This window comes from Lepidochelys olivacea (assembly GCF_965140295.1).
Source record: "Lepidochelys olivacea isolate rLepOli2 genome assembly, chromosome: 2".
Taxonomy (NCBI): Eukaryota; Metazoa; Chordata; order Testudines; family Cheloniidae; genus Lepidochelys; species Lepidochelys olivacea.
Window position 1 is genome coordinate 155,722,413 of NC_140412.1, and position 12,162 is coordinate 155,734,574.

The window sequence follows — 12,162 nt, forward strand, 5'->3', positions numbered from 1 at the left end:
GGGATTCAGCTTGAGCTGGTAGAGGTGGCAATGTCATCTGAGTATCTCTCTATAGCCCAGCCTAGTCAGGACAACTCTCAGAATCAGGATGAAGAAAGTCTTTGGTCCCAGGACATGGAGGAGGTGGCAGCTATGATGGTGAAACCTGATCCAGTAGCCAATTTTTCTCCTTAAAGTCTCTTTCTTTAAGAAACCACAAACGGAATGGGGGGGGGGGGTGGAATAACTCATCCCCTCATTATTTTGTCCACCAATTAGGGCTAGTTTCCAACACATCAATTTTGGTTTATTGATTTCTGTTCCACACGTCTCTTGTTTACCAAGTATGATCTTAAAACAGCCCTTGAGTCATATCAGTAGACCTTTTACTTTGGACTAATTAAGTCTCTCTCTTCCTTTCACACTTTTTCCTATCAACATTTGTTATTACAGATTATTGTGACATCTGATGAAATTTCATGTACTTTTTACAGTTGAGCTCACAATTAAGGTACATTTGTAGCCTCAATTATCACATCATCAGCTCTCAGCTTTGCCAACTGCATAAATGAAAAATGCTTATTCAGGGGTTTTACTAGGATTAAAACTATCCAAACAATGTAACAGTTTTGATGTTTGTGGACCCTGATTAACATACATTGACTGTTAAAGATAAATGTTTTTCTCTTTTTTTCCCCTTCATGGTGTTACTACAGGGCAGAGTTACGGTTTCTGCTAATGGAGAAACATTCAGTTTTGAAGAATAATGGGAGTGGGGGGGAAATGACCATTAACTCCCCCAAATATTCAAAGGTAGGTTTTGCACAAGATTTCAGTGAGTTTTAACTATGTGGAAAGTTTGAAGAGCTTCTTACAGTTAAGGTTGTCTGGATGCCTTAACTTTGCACTTTCATACCTTAATATGTTTGGATTTCTTTTAAATTGAACCTGAACTGATAGTTTCCTGGGTTTATAATACTTGGTTTGGCGATAATTTCAATATCTCAGTAATGTAGCTTATTCCAAATAACTGATACGTATCCTCAACCTTAAATCCATTTTACATAAATCCTGTCTGGAAATAACAAGTATATTGTTACAGATCATTATTGTACCATTGTTACAGATCATTACTTGTGACAGGGTCGGGCCAGATGGCTACAGGAGAGTGATCGAACGGAGATATATTAGTCCCACATTCAAGCAGGTCCCTTTTCCCTGGGTAAGGTAACAGGGGCAGTTCCAGAACAATCAGGAACTTGCTGGAATGAATTAAGGCAAGCAGGCTAATTAGGGCACCTGGAGCCAATTAAGAAGCTGCTAGAATCAATTAAGACATGCAGGCTAATCAGGCACCTGGTTAGTGGGAAGTGTGCAAGGAGCTGAGAGTGGGAGGGCGTGCTGCTGGAGGACTGAGGAGTACAAACGCTATCTGGCATCAGGAGGAAGGTCCTGAGGATAAAGAAGGTGTTGGGAGGAGGCCATGGGGAAGTAGCCCAGGGAGTTGTAGCTGTTGCACAGGTGTTACACGAAACACTGTAGACAGCTGTGTTCCACAGTGCCCTGGGCTGGGACCCGGAGTAGAGGGCGGACCCAGGTTCCCCCCACCTCTTCCCCCGAGTTGGTACAAGAGGAGTTGACCTGGACTGTGCGTCCCACCTGAAGGGAAGGTCTCTGGCCTATCCCCCCGACCCAGTAGGTGGATCAGCAGAGACTGCAGGGATTGTTCTCCTTCCTTTTTCCCATGCTGGCCAGTGATGAGGTTAGCTGAGTGAACGGCAGGTTTGAGCCACAAGCAAAAGTGACCAAACTGAGGGCTGCCATGAATCTCTGAGGTGAGCAAATCTGCCAATAAGCGCAGGACTCACCAAAGCAAAGGAGCAAATTTGTCACATACTGTACCAAGCTTATTTTGTGAAAGCAAAAAACCCAGTTACTTACCTTTCAAAACTGTTGTTCTTTGAGATGTGCTGCCCGTGTCCATTCCATTCTAGGTGTGCTTGTGCCCACGCACGTGGTTGTTGGAGATTTTTGCCTTAGCGGTATCCATAGGGTCAGCTGTGGCGCCCCCCTGAGTGTCACACTCATGCGTCGGTATATCAGGTGCCACCAGCCCTATGCCCTCTCAGTTCCTTCTTGCTGGCAATTCCGACAGAGGGGTAGGAGGGAGGGTAATGGAATGGACATGAGCAACACGTCTTGAAGAAAAACAGTTACGAAAGGTAGGTGACTGGTTTTTCTTCTTCAAGTGCTTGCTCATGTTGATTCCATTCTAGGTGATTCACAAGCAGTATCAATGGAGGTGGGCTCGGAGTTCGCTGTCTTGCAGCTTGCAGAACTTCTCTGCCTAAGTCAGTGTTGTCTCGAGCTTGCTGGGTAAGTGCATAATGAGACATGAACATGTGGACAGACAACCAGGTAGCGGCCCAACAGATCTCTTGGATTGATACCTGTGCCAGGAAGACCGCTGATGACGCTTATGCCCTAGTCGAGTGTGTCGTCACGATCGTTGGTGGAGACACCTTCACCAGCTCATAGCAGTATCGGATGCAGGCTGTGATCCAGGATGAAATCCTCTGAGCAGACACTGGGCAACCTTTCATTCTGTCTGCCACCGCAACAAACACTTGCGTTGACTCATGGAACGGCATTGTACTATCTACGTAGAAGGACAGCGCTCTCCTGATGTCCAGTGTAGCCTGCACTCCTCAGATGATGATGAGGCTTTGGAAAGAAGACGGGTAAGTATGTGTCCTGGCCAGTGTAAAACTAGGAAATTACCTTGGCCAGAAACGTCGGGTGCGGGCGAAGCTGGACCTTATCCTTGTAGAAGACCATATAGGGTGGTTCCAAAGTAAGTGCCCTGCTCTCAAACACCCTGCAAGCCGATGTTATCACAGCCAGGAATGAAACCCTCCAGAAGAGAAGCAGGAGACGGCAGGAAGCCAGAGCCTCGAAGGGAGCCCCCATTAGCCTCGACAGCATGAGATTCAAATCCTGGACGGATGGGATCTCGGACGTCCGGGTAGAGATGCTCCGGACCTTTCAAAAACCGTGCCGTCATGTCATGAGCAAAGATCAACCTGCCTTGGAACGGGGGATGGAAAGTAGAGATAGTGGCCAGGTGATTGATGACCGGGACAAACCTTGGAGTTTGAGGTGCAGCAGATAATCCAGGATCTCATGCAACTGGGCCTGCTTGGCCCGAATATGTTGTTCCAAGGCCCAGCACATGAACCTTTTCCATTTGGCCAGCTAAGTCGCTCTGGTGGAGTGTTTCCTGATACCCAGGAAGACCTGTTGAACACGGGTTGAGCATGACTGTTTGTCCACGCTTAGTCATGCAGTAGCCAAGCACCAAGTGCAGCACCGCCAGGGTTGGGTGCAAAAGGCTACAGTGGTTCTTGGACAGCAGATCTGACCAGAGGGGCAACTGCAGCAGGGTGCCTACCGAAAGGCTCAGCAATGTGCCAAACCAGTGCTGGTGAGGCCATGTGAAGACTATTAGGATAATTCTCGCCCTGTCTTGCTTGATCTTCACAAGGACCCTGTAAATCAATGACACTGGCAGGAAGGCATACATTGGTGCCCCTAACTGAGGAATGAGAAAGGCATCTGACAGGGAGCCCCTGTCCATCCCACGGATTGAACGGAACACGTGGCATTTTCTGTTCTGCCTAGACATGAACAGGTCCACCTAGGGAGTCCCCCATCTCTGCAAGATTATGCTGACCACTCCAGATGGAGCGATCACTCATGGTGAAATGAGAAAGTCCTCCTGAGGTGATATGCCAAAGTGATCGGAACATTTCTGGCTCCAGGCAGGCTATCAGATGAATGACATCCTGTCAGAGTTCCTTCCCCACTCTGAACTCTACGGTACAGATGTGGGGACCTGCATGAAAGACCCCCTTATTCTTACCAGCTTAGGTTAAAAACTTCCCCAAGGTACAAACTTTGCCTTGTCCTTGAACAGTATGCTGCCACCACCAAGCGTTTTAAACAAAGAACAGGGAAAGAGCCCACTTGGAGACGTCTTCCCCTAAAATATCCCCCCAAACCCTACACACCCCCTTTCTTGGGGAGGCTTGAGAATAATATCCTAACGGATTTGTTACAAAATCATCAAAGACCCAAACCCCTGGATCTTGGAACAATGGAAAAATCAGTCAGGTTCTTAAAAGAAGGATTTTATTTAAAAAAAAAAAAAAAAGGTAAAAATCCTCTCTGTAAAATCAGGATGGAAAATACTTTACAGGGTATTCAGATTCAAAACACAGAGGATCCCCCTCTGGGCAAAACCTTAAAGTTACAGAAAACAGGAATAAACCTCCCTCTTAGCACAGGGAAAATTCACATAAAACAAAAGATAAACTAATCCGCTTTACTAATCCTGGCTTAACTATACTGGTTGCAATAGTGGAGACTTCGATTAGGATGGGTTGGAGAAGATGGGATTTCTGTCTGGCCTCTCTCAGTCCCAAGAGAGAACAACCACGTAAACAAAGAGCACAAACAAAAGCCTCCCCCCGCCAAGATTTGAAAGTATCTTGTCCCTTTATTGGTCCTTTGGGTCAGATGCCAGCCAGGTTAGCTGAGCTTCTTAACCCTTTACAGGTAACAGGATGTTGCCTCTGGCCAGGAGGGATTTTATAGCACTGTATACAGAAAGGTGGTTACCCTTCTCTTTATATTTATGACACATCCCACTCACAAAAATCCCAAAGGCGGGAAGCTTCTTCATATAGGGCCAAAGACCTGGCACCATCATGCTTGTTGATGTAATACACCACACGGGTATTGTCCATCAGGACCTGCACCACCTTGCCCGTCAGGTGGGGCAAGAAAGCCTGGGAGGCCAAGAGAACCGCACTGAGCTCCCTGATGTTGATGTGGAGAGCCAGATTGTCTAGTAACCAGAGGCCCTGCGTGCTCAAGTCGCCCAGGTGGGCTCCCCAGCCCAGGTCCAAAGCATCGGAGACCAGGGTCAGCAATGGGAATGGGGTCTCAAAGGGTACTCCCTCCAACACTGATCCGGGCTCCAACCACCAATCCAGGGATGACCTGATGTGATCCGGCACCCTAACTACACCCCGTGTAGGTCATGCCTGCTGGGGACGTAGACCAACGCCAACCACGCTTGCAGAGGCCGGAGTTGGAGCCAAGCATGGCTGACCATGTACGTACATGTGGCTATGTGGCCAACAGCCACAGGCAGGTGTGAGCCATGGTTAGCGGGTGGTTCTTTACATGGGACATAAGGTCTGACAGCCTGAAAATGCACTTCTGGAAGGTGCTTGGAGTCAAGAACCATTCCAATGAACTCTATTCACTGCACAAGAGTTAAAGTGTTGTTTTTTCTCGTTTATTAACAGGCCCAGGTTGCGACAGGTGGAACGCACCAGATTGAGGGTCCTTTGCACTTGCTCCCAAGACCAGCCCTTGATGAGCCAGTTTCGAGATACGGGAAGACCTGGACCCCTCGACGTCTCAGGTAAGCAACCACTGGTGCCATAAATTTTTTGAACACCCTCAGGGCCAATGAGAGGCCAAAGGGCAGCGCTGTGAACTGAAAATGGCGTCCACCCACTATGAAATGGAGGAAAACTCTGTGACCTTAGAATATGCAAATGTATTCCTTTAAGTCGAAGGCAGTATATCAGTCTCCTGGATCCAGGGAGGGGATGATGGAGGCCAGGGAGACCATGCGAATCTTCAACTTTCTGAGAGACTTGTTGAAGCGATGCAGGTCAAGAATGATCTGAGTCCACTTTTGCTTTTGGAATTAGGAAGTAGCGGGAATAGAACTCTTTTCCTTTCATGCCCCGAGGGACCTCCTCCATCGCCTCCAGGAGCAGGAGGTTCTCGACCTCTTGGATGAGGAGTTGCTCGAAGAGGGAGGTGGGAGGGAGGGGTGGCTGAAAATTGCAGGTTATAGCCCCAAGATACTATGTCCAGCACCCAGCGGTCTGTGGAGACCCGTAACCAGGCCGAAGGGTAGGGATGAAGATGGTCAAGGAAAGAACAAGGTGGATCTGGGAAATTGATTGGGACGTCACTCTTAAGCACATCTTCAAAATGAGCGCTTCTGGCCCCTGGGATGTTTCACTGGGCCAGGCTGCGCGGGTGAGTGGGAGGAGGAAGGGCAGCGACAACTAAAGCTCATGTCTCCATCACTTCTCCTTGCAGGCCCTTGATGAGGCTGCCAAGGCCTTTGTCGCAGGGGCAGCCAGAACTGTTTCTCTGCAGACTGCAGCGTATGCGTACCCAGCGAGCAAAGGGTGACCCAAGTCTCCTTTAATCCATGCAACCTTGCATCTGTCTGTTCCAAAGAGACCATTCCCAGTGAATGGGAGGTCCTGGATAGAGGTCTGCATCTCTTGGGACAGGCTGGCAGTCTGAAGCCAGGAGCTGCGCCTCATGACCACCACCGACTTGACCCTAGCCACCGAGTCTGCCCGCATCCCATGCCATCTGGAGAGAGCACATTGCCACTATAGTGCCCTTCTCCACCAGGGTGCTGAATTTCTGGACCAGACCCTGAGCAAGGAACTCCTTAAAGTTAGGAAGGGAGTCCCAGACATTAAAATTGTATCTGCCCAAGAGAGCCTGATGGTTCACCACCTGGACCTGCAGGCTGGCTGTTGAATAAACTTTTCTCCCAAAAAGATCCAATCTTTTGGCCTCTTTATTTTTGGGAGTTGAACTAGTGTGCCCCTATTTGTCCCTTTCATTGACTGCAGAGACAACCAGCGAGCCCGAAGGTGGGTGGGTATAAAGGTACTCGAACCTTTTGGCTGGGATGAAGTACTTTTTTCCAGCCCTTTTGGAGGTGTGAGGGATGGACGACGGGGTTCGCTAGAGGCCTTGGTAATTTTCAGGACTAGGTCATGCACTGGTAATGCAACATGTGCCAGGGTAGAGGCTGAGAGGACATTGAACAAAGTGTCCACCTGCTTGGCCATCTCCTCCACCTCTAGGCGCAAGTTCTCAGCCGCTTGTCGAAACAGGGCTTGATGTTCCTTAAAATCATCCGGTGGCCTGGCCCTCAATGGTCGCGTGACCACACTGTCCAGGGATGAGAATGATGACTGTACTGCCGGGGGAGGCTCCAGGGCTTCATCCCCCATGGGGAAGAGAGGTTTGGGGGTAGGGGCTGTCTCCTCTACCCTGACCTCCGAGAGGGTCTGATGCACCGAGCCCGGTGCTGCCAGCTGTTGCTCCGAGGCAGCAGCAGGTGAGTGGTGCAAAGAGGGCATCATCATCACCGGCATGCCCCAGGTGCTCCAATAATGCCACTGAACATGCTGCCAAGGCAGCACCGTAGACATTGACGCAGGCTCAGGTGCCCATTTGTGCCAGTGCGGTCTTGGTGAGGGGCTGAACTGCCCTTCTGTGCTGGAGGAATCCCCTTCCGGTGACCATGGCAGGGCTGTCGACGCCTGTATCTGCCTGCAGACAGTCGTTGCCGGAGACCGGTGTTTGGAGTGGGAGGATCGGTGCTAGTATCCAGGGGACCGGTGCTGGGGGGACCAGAGTCACGACGGGGAGTGCTCCCACGGGGCAGGTAACCAAGATCTGCGCTGAGAAGGCAATTGCTGAGAGGGAGAATGGTGCAGGTGGAACAGAGACCGGTGCCTCCCCCAAGGCGATCTATGTCGATCAGGTGCCTCCCCCAAGGCAATTGAGGTGCTAGTGACCGAGGGCGAGCCCCAGAGGATGTGGGCTGCGATGCTGGAGATCTGCGGTGTGGAGGCGGAGAGCACCGCCACGTCTCAGGGGATCAGTGGCGCTCCACTGCCCCCTGAGGGGTCTTAGCGGCTGGCTTGTCCTTGTAGGGAGCCTTTGCTGCTTCCTGTGGCACGCGCGGTGCAAGTGGAGGACTCTGCTCTCTCAGCGCTGGGGGACCTTGGGAAGGCATCGATGCCATCAGAAGTTTGGGTCCCGTACCGCTCCCGGGAGTTGGTGGTGAATTCTTTAAAGGCTCAGGGCCCGGACCGGGGAGGCACGTCCACATGGCTCTGGCGTGGCAGGGCAGCCCGAACTGGGTCCTTTGCCTGATGCCCCATGGCCTTTCTTGCCTGGTGCTGGGGAGCCATGCTTCTTCGTTTTCTTTCTGGGCACCAGCAACAGGGAGCAGTGCCGGGCGGAGCCCTATGCCGGGGGTGCGCTGCGCACCAAGGCTGAGATACTAGGCGAGACTTGGTGGGATGGCTCAGAAGCTGGACGAAGAGCAGCCTCCATGAGGAGAGCCCGCAAACGTGAGCCTGCTCTTTCTGAGTCCTGGGTTGAAAAGTTTTACAAATACAACACATGTCCTTCACATGTGATTCCCCCAAGTACTTGAGGCAGCTGCTGTAGGAGTCACTTACAGGCATAGGCCTGTTACAGTCCGCGCGGGGCTTAAACCCCGGAGACTGGGCACGCCCCACCTGGGGCAAAGTTCCCGCTGGGACTCTAACTTCTAACTCTTAACTACACTTAACAACTACTTAATACTAATTATTATAAACAACTATTTACAAGGCCTTAAGGCTCCAAGTCAGAAGAGACAAAACCACTAGCCCTTATTATGCAAGGAAAGGCGTTCTGACTAACACCACGGGCAGTAAGAAAGAACTGAGAGGGTGTCGGGCTGGCAGTGCCTGATATACCAATGTGTGAGCGTGGCACCCTATGGATACAGTAAAGATAAAAATCTCCAACAACCACGCACGTGGGCATACCTAGAATGGAATCGACATGAGCAAGCACACAAAGAAGAACAAAGGTTTCAGATACAGAAAACGTATCTGCCAAGGTAACAGAAATAAGAGACATGTTTCTTTCATATTTATCTGTTTTATGAATTGGAATTGCATTAAAACTGCTACAAGAATTGTCACTAAAGCAGTATCTTACCTTGTTTCTATCCTGTGTATCCACTTCTCCTGGTGCCATGTATTTTAGCAACAAAGCTAAGCACTTGGGACTCTTGTGGCGGGTAGTTAAATGTAAAGGTGTCATTTCTTCTAAATCCTTTTGCATCCAGTTTGCTCTACGAGCAAGTAAAAGTTTCATGAAGCGATAATTTCCCTGGATAAGGAAAAATATAACAGTAAGAAACTAGTTCTAGCAACTTAATCAAACCAAAAGATGACAATATTTAAAGACACCATTGTTGTATTATGGTGACAAAGCAATACCAGCCAGCTGTAATGACTGGCAGGGACTTGAACCTGGGTGGGCAAGCTCCACTTGGTAGCAGTCTTAACCCAGCCACTCCTTGTGATCCACAAACCACAGAAGATGTACACTATACGAAGTCCTGTCCAAAAGCTCCAAACTGACAGCTGCCTTGGAGGCTCCCGATTGGTCCCCTGACCCCATATAAGCCCACAGAGTGTTCCAGGATGCATCCAGGCAACATGCAGATTACCAGTGAGCTACGATAACTGACTCTGATGCTGAACTCCCAGCATCCACTGTGGCTCTGACTTGGATTCTGACCATCACTCGGGACCCAGAACCCCAACAGAAGTTATGATCTCTGGTACGGATCTCAGCCTGGAAATCTGACCTCGAGCTGCTCAAGCCCAGACCCTTGTCCCAGGACCCTGACAGTTTGCCTGGACCAGCCCATGCTGAAGGTCATCCCCATAGGAACATGGAGGCAGCGGGTCATCACATGCCTGGCATGTCTCAAAGGGCACTAGAAACGTCTGAATGGGTTGACCATCCCCAGGAGGAACTCCCTACATCAAGAGCACAAGTGTTGCAGCTCTCATTGCAAAGCCAGATCCTGTAGATGCAGATGCTGCGCTGCGGACTCAACTAGTGCAGTAGACTCCTGGGGAGCAGGCTCCAAGGTGAGAATACTGCTCTCTAGAAATGTTCTGCACCTGCATCCTTGGATGTGGGGCCAACCTTCCCACACCCAGTGGAGACTGCCAAAAATTTAGGGGGTTTCTTAATCATTGCCATGTGCTGCTCCACCCCTAGTCCTATCTACTGATTTAGCAAAGGCAGGATTTGTAATTAGCCTCTTAATGGGAGAGGCATTAGATTGGGCCTGACTCTGGCTAGAAAAGGAATGCCAACACTGCTGAACTGGGATGCTTTCTTTCACGTGTTTTCTACCATTCTGGATGATTCCTACTGCACTTTTTTTGCTGTGGCAGACCTGCAAAAACTACAGTGGGGGAAGAATTGGTTGCCTCCTTACACCACCCACTTCAGACAACTTGTCTCTGACACGGAGTGGAATGAGGATGCACAGCTCCACCAGTTTCAGTGGGGATTGCGTGAAGAAATTAAAGATGAACTACCTTGCATGAAAACCCAAACACATTTGGATGCCTTTTTTGATCATGCCATATGCATCAATAACAGACTACACCAGTGACATAGAGAAAGGAATGGGTCAGTGCCACATCCCAGGTGCCACTCTTCAAAGTGGTTGGTCCCAGGGCCCATGCAACTTAGTGCAGCCCACCACCATGTGACTACCAAGGAAAGGGAATGCCATTCCCGCCACAGTTTGTGTTTCTCCTGAGGGGAACCTAGCCACGCACTTGCCAGCTGTCTGTTGTGGTCCCAAGACATCCATCCCCTTATAAAAGCATGCCCAAGGCACAGCAAGCTCTCATTACACCTCTAAGTTCAGGTCCTCCTCTACATCCCAGGTGAACCTTGATGAGTTCTCCCACAGTGTGCACTTGTGGACTCCAGGGAAGCAGACAACTTCATGGATGCTGACACTGCACAAACCTTGACCATGCCAGTGCAGCCAAAGGTAAGTCCTGACCTCATAGAGACTATAAGATGGCTAGTTCCTGTCCTCAGACCTGGTGACCCAGGAGACCATGCCTCTGGAAACTGTTATCTAGAATCATTGAGAAATCCTAAAATTTGGAGCTCTCTCTTTACCGCACTTTCCCATAATCGTTGGCATCTCATGGTTGGCAACACATGACATGCACATCCTGTCAGTTTCCACTCTGAACTCTTTCAGCACATCTGCCTGCACATACCATTTGATGGAGCCCAGCCAGAGACTGGATTACCACTTGGAAATTCCCTGACCCTGGCCATGAGTCAGGTGAGACCACCACCAGAATCAACCCCTGTTCTTCCCACTAAGTACCACAAATACCTGGATGTCTTTAGAAAAAAAAAGTGAGTGTCCTATCAGCATACTGAGACTATGACTGCCCGATTAAGCTACAACCTGGGGCCAAGATACCCTTCAGCCACATCTATGCAATATTGGAACTGGCAGCCCTGTGGCTCTATCTCCAGGAGAATCTTGCCAAAGGGTTACTCGGGCTATCAACCTCCTCTGCCAAGGCCCTTCTTTTTGTCAAAAAGAAAGATGGGAACCTGTGCCTATGCATGGACTATCGGGCCCTCAATCAAGTAACTGTCAGAAACCGGTACTCCCTCCCTCTCATCCCAGAATTGTTGGGCCACGTGCAATCAACCCAGGTACTCACTAAGCTCAACCTGTGAGTTTACAACCTGGCAAAGATCAGAGCAGAGGATAAATAGAAAACAGCTGTTTGAACCTGCTGTGGCCATTATGAATACTTGTTAATGCCATTCAGTCTCACAAATGCTGCTGCAACTTTTCAGCATTTTGTGAACAGTGTAGTCCCTGACATCCTAGACTAGTACGTCGTAGTTTACCTTGACAACATATTTGTCTTCTCCAGAGTCCAAGACAACATACCTAGCATGTCTGATCAGTCCTGGATTGAAATTTACTTAACTTAAACTACAAGTTTCCTGGCAAATATGTCTGTAATACAGATATTGCACACCTAATTTCATGCATTTTTAAAAATCTTTCAAGATTGTTTCTTAAAGAATATATTTACTAAAAAGTTACTTTTTCTCCCACTAGGGCAGGGGTAGAATAAGAAACTTTATTTTTATACACTTTCAGCTATTGCCTGTATACTGCCTTATCACATTGCCTCAAAGACATACCTATAAATTATGAGCCAGGTTTTCTAAGATGCCATGTTTTGTGCAACCTCATTTGTGATATTTTGTGCAAATTATTTAATAAGCTAATTTATATCATTGCAAATACCCATATACATCAATATTAAAAATGAGTGGATTTAATCCTGGTGAAAGACGTTAACTTCACAACTACAGCAAATGATGTCCTCTCTATCTAAAGAGCAGCAGCAAGGC

General features: G+C 48.9%; 1 protein-coding gene across 1 annotated transcript in view; it reads right to left on the reverse strand.

Annotated features, from left to right (window-relative positions):
- The window catches only part of INVS (inversin), a 209,086-nt gene that overhangs the window by 109,156 nt on the left and 87,768 nt on the right, over positions 1–12,162 (reverse strand). The window contains exon 4 of the mRNA XM_084620833.1: positions 8,881–9,054. Within this exon, the coding sequence (XP_084476959.1) occupies positions 8,881–9,054 (174 nt within the window). The remainder of the gene's footprint in view (positions 1–8,880; positions 9,055–12,162) is intronic.